Source organism: Nicotiana attenuata, unplaced genomic scaffold (genome assembly GCF_001879085.1).
Source record: "Nicotiana attenuata strain UT unplaced genomic scaffold, NIATTr2, whole genome shotgun sequence".
Classification (NCBI taxonomy): domain Eukaryota; kingdom Viridiplantae; phylum Streptophyta; class Magnoliopsida; order Solanales; family Solanaceae; genus Nicotiana; species Nicotiana attenuata.
In genome coordinates this window covers 358,076-361,223 of record NW_017670719.1, presented here as the reverse complement: position 1 = coordinate 361,223, position 3,148 = coordinate 358,076, and the positions used below count along the sequence as shown (strand labels likewise).

The following is a 3,148-nucleotide window of genomic DNA, read 5'->3' as shown; positions in this document are numbered from 1 at the left end:
TATAATTAACATTCAAAAGACAATAAAAAATACTAGAATAGAAGGCAACAACGTTAATAAATATATGCATATTTGGCCGAACATCAAACACACTCCTCCTCCTCTTTGGTATTGCCTTTTCCTCCTACTTCTGTAGCCTTTCTCTTTGTGCCTTTCCTAATTGTTTATTGATTTTTGGGTATGCCAATAGAGGTCAATCAATGTGTATGGATGCTGTCGGTTGGTTTTGGGGGCTTCTGATACTTATTTAAAGCATACAAAGACCACCTATATTTATAATAGTAAGGAAGACTAAAAATTGAAAATTTTATTTCTATATTAAATCAACTACAAATCCTATCTAAACATGAACTAAATACACAAATATCAAATCCTTTTCCTTCTCCAACTTTGAATTAACATGAACTAAATAATACACAAATATCAAATCCTTTTCCTTCTCCAACTTTGAATTAGTCTTCTAACACTACGTAAGACTCACAAAGCAAACGGAAGAAAGACAAATTAAGGGCTGCCTTTGTGAGTCTGCGGCAATGTCTCTACTTGCATTAAAGACTTTGGTCGGTAGATATGGAAGGAAATCTTTTCACGATGCAATAACATATTTAGAGAACAAAAATAAAAGACTTGTTAAAATTGGAAAAAGATTTGCTTGTCAAAAATCAGAATGTTCTTGTACAATTATCAAAACATCTTAGACTAACGAAAATCAGGGGTGCATCAAACCGTATCCCAACCAGATCAGGGTTGGACAACCAAAAATCTAAAGCTTCTTGGTTAGCTTCTCGAGCACGAGGAAGAAAATGCTGAATGAGAGAATGGCCACTTAAAGAAGAGTAACTCAAAAAGAATTGGCAAAAACTTTCTATTAAGAAAAAAGACGAGAACATTGATCAGGAAAAAATCTGTACAATATGGATAAATAAGGCTAGAAACGTGTAATCAGATTATAATTTTTTATCAACATTCTCTATAAGTATATCTACTTAGTGGTGTCCACGTCTGAGGACTGAAAAGAATCCTCCAGATGGTTTCTCCTTGCGACGATCATCTTCCTCATCTGCAACCTGTACCATATCAAGTGTTAATATGATGTCAATGTTTTAACGTATCTTCACACGACGAGAAGCTAGGGACTGTCGATATATTAAGAGCAAAGCCGTAATAAGTAGTTATATGACAATACACAAGTAACTATAACAATGAAGAAAAGAAAGGGCAGTAATTTTGGATGCTGAAGACTGGACGACAGAATCCTAACTTAACCACACATTAAAATTTCATATTATGGGTGTCAAACTTGTTGGACTTCACGAAGACTGACCATTCCTTTTGCCAACTTGATTTTTTTGGGGGAAAAAAGAAAAAAGAAACTAATCCTTTCACTAACTCTATGCAAGTGTGCATTGAACTTGAATAAAAGATCTGTGTTTTCACTAGGTCAATTTATTAATCTATCAATCATTCAGGTGTATGTATGCTCATTAGGTTTTTCACTGGCGCAACAATAAAAGATAGATGCAATTGCGTAATGTACAAGAAAATTACACATACCTCTTTCGCTATTTGCTGCAACATCTCTATTATTTCAGGAAAATCAGGTCTCGACGTTGGATCTCGTTGCCAGCATTTCTCAAGCAACTCAGCAAGTTTTGGATGAGTATTTTTGGGAATAATTGGTCGCAACCCCTGAAATCCATTAGAAAAGAAATACCATCATATATGCATATTTTCTTTTATGTCTCTGCATGCTTGTGTAAGCACAAGTAATATGCAATCAACCATCAGGTCGCATTTGATAATATCATACCTTCTGGACCACTCCAATGGCAGCTTGTAGTGGGGTCAAGTACTCATATGGAAGCTGATAGTCAAATAAAGAGATAAATACAACCAAACAACACAAACAACAAAAAGCAGCTAAATACCAAAATGAACAACCACAAATAATACCTTTCCTGTCATCAATTCCCATAACAGAACCCCAAAACTGAAAATATCTGCTTTGTGATCATATGGCTTGTGTTCTATAACCTTCAAGAACAAAGAGCTGCTATGAGCAAATGCAGGTAAAGTAACAGTTAATGAGGGCAAAGAAAATCTTCAGACTCGGAAAATTATAAAAGTAATTAATCACAAATTGCTACAAACATACACAAGTCAATAGAAAATAGTTAAGCCATCTCCTCCCTCCAATTTCATGCCCTGGCTTATTTTGGTACCCAAAATGGAGCTTAAATAGACATGGATGTTGACCTCTGTTCTGAGATATGAATGTACACCTCCCAGTATATATGTTACCATCCCCCCTACCCCCCCCCTCCCCCCCCCCCCCAAAAAAAAAATAAAAATAAAAAAGATACCAGGCTTCAAATTAATTCTTCTGCCATGGATCCAGAGCTATATAAACGGAAATCCATTAAAGTATGGAGATTCTTTGAAAAGAGAAATTCTGCATTAGAAGCCTACAGGCTGATCGAAAAGTAGTTTAACTGACCCTATAACCCACCAAAATAATTTTCTTATGCTTTTTAGAAAAATACATGGTATTTGGTCTAGTTCTCAAATAGATGTCATACCGGGTTTTGGACATGACCCAATTGGCCTATTCGCACAAAATGCTCATGCACATACTTTCTTTTGGGTAGGGCAAAGAAACTTGACAAAGATCTTAAGAAAAGGTAAGAAAACCTTGTATACTTGGTCAATAGGCTGGAACCTCTCTTGATAAAACTCATCGAGGTTGACAAACTTTGGACGTACCAGAATTTAATGGAGGAGGATTATTGAAGAGTTCTATACTAGATCAAGGGAAGAATTTTGCTTGGTTAATGGGTAAGTTGTTGCATAAATTGGATTACATACAAGTTACCAAAGAATATTACGATATGAGTGCTGAAACTGCTAAAACATGTAATATTTACAAATTGCATGATAAAAGTCAGTTGAAGCCACAGTTAATGCTAAAAGTCCAATTTGCAGCTCCCTTGAGAATCTGATTTTTCCCTTAAAAGAGTACCAGCCTAAAGCTTGACTCAGAGGTGTGTGCTCATAATCCATCACACTATTGCTTCACCGTCGGCTTTTTATCTAAGCACGATGACCAAGCGGGAATCAATAATTCCTCTTGCTCCCCCCCCCCCCCCCC

At 36.1% G+C, this 3,148-nt stretch overlaps 1 protein-coding gene across 2 annotated transcripts in view; it reads right to left on the bottom strand.

Moving 5' to 3' along the window:
- Positions 1–837: 837 nt before the first annotated feature.
- The window catches only part of LOC109242625 (serine/threonine-protein kinase STY46-like), a 10,579-nt gene continuing 8,268 nt past the window's right edge, over positions 838–3,148 (bottom strand). The window contains exons 13-16 of one of the 2 annotated variants that reach the window (XM_019409459.1): positions 1,954–2,034; positions 1,811–1,864; positions 1,555–1,689; positions 838–1,067 (exon numbers count right to left, since the gene is read on the bottom strand). In XM_019409459.1, coding sequence (XP_019265004.1) covers positions 987–1,067; positions 1,555–1,689; positions 1,811–1,864; positions 1,954–2,034 — 351 coding nt within the window. In that variant the 3' untranslated portion in view covers positions 838–986. The remainder of the gene's footprint in view (positions 1,068–1,554; positions 1,690–1,810; positions 1,865–1,953; positions 2,035–3,148) is intronic. The other variant, XM_019409460.1, reaches the window with a different exon arrangement.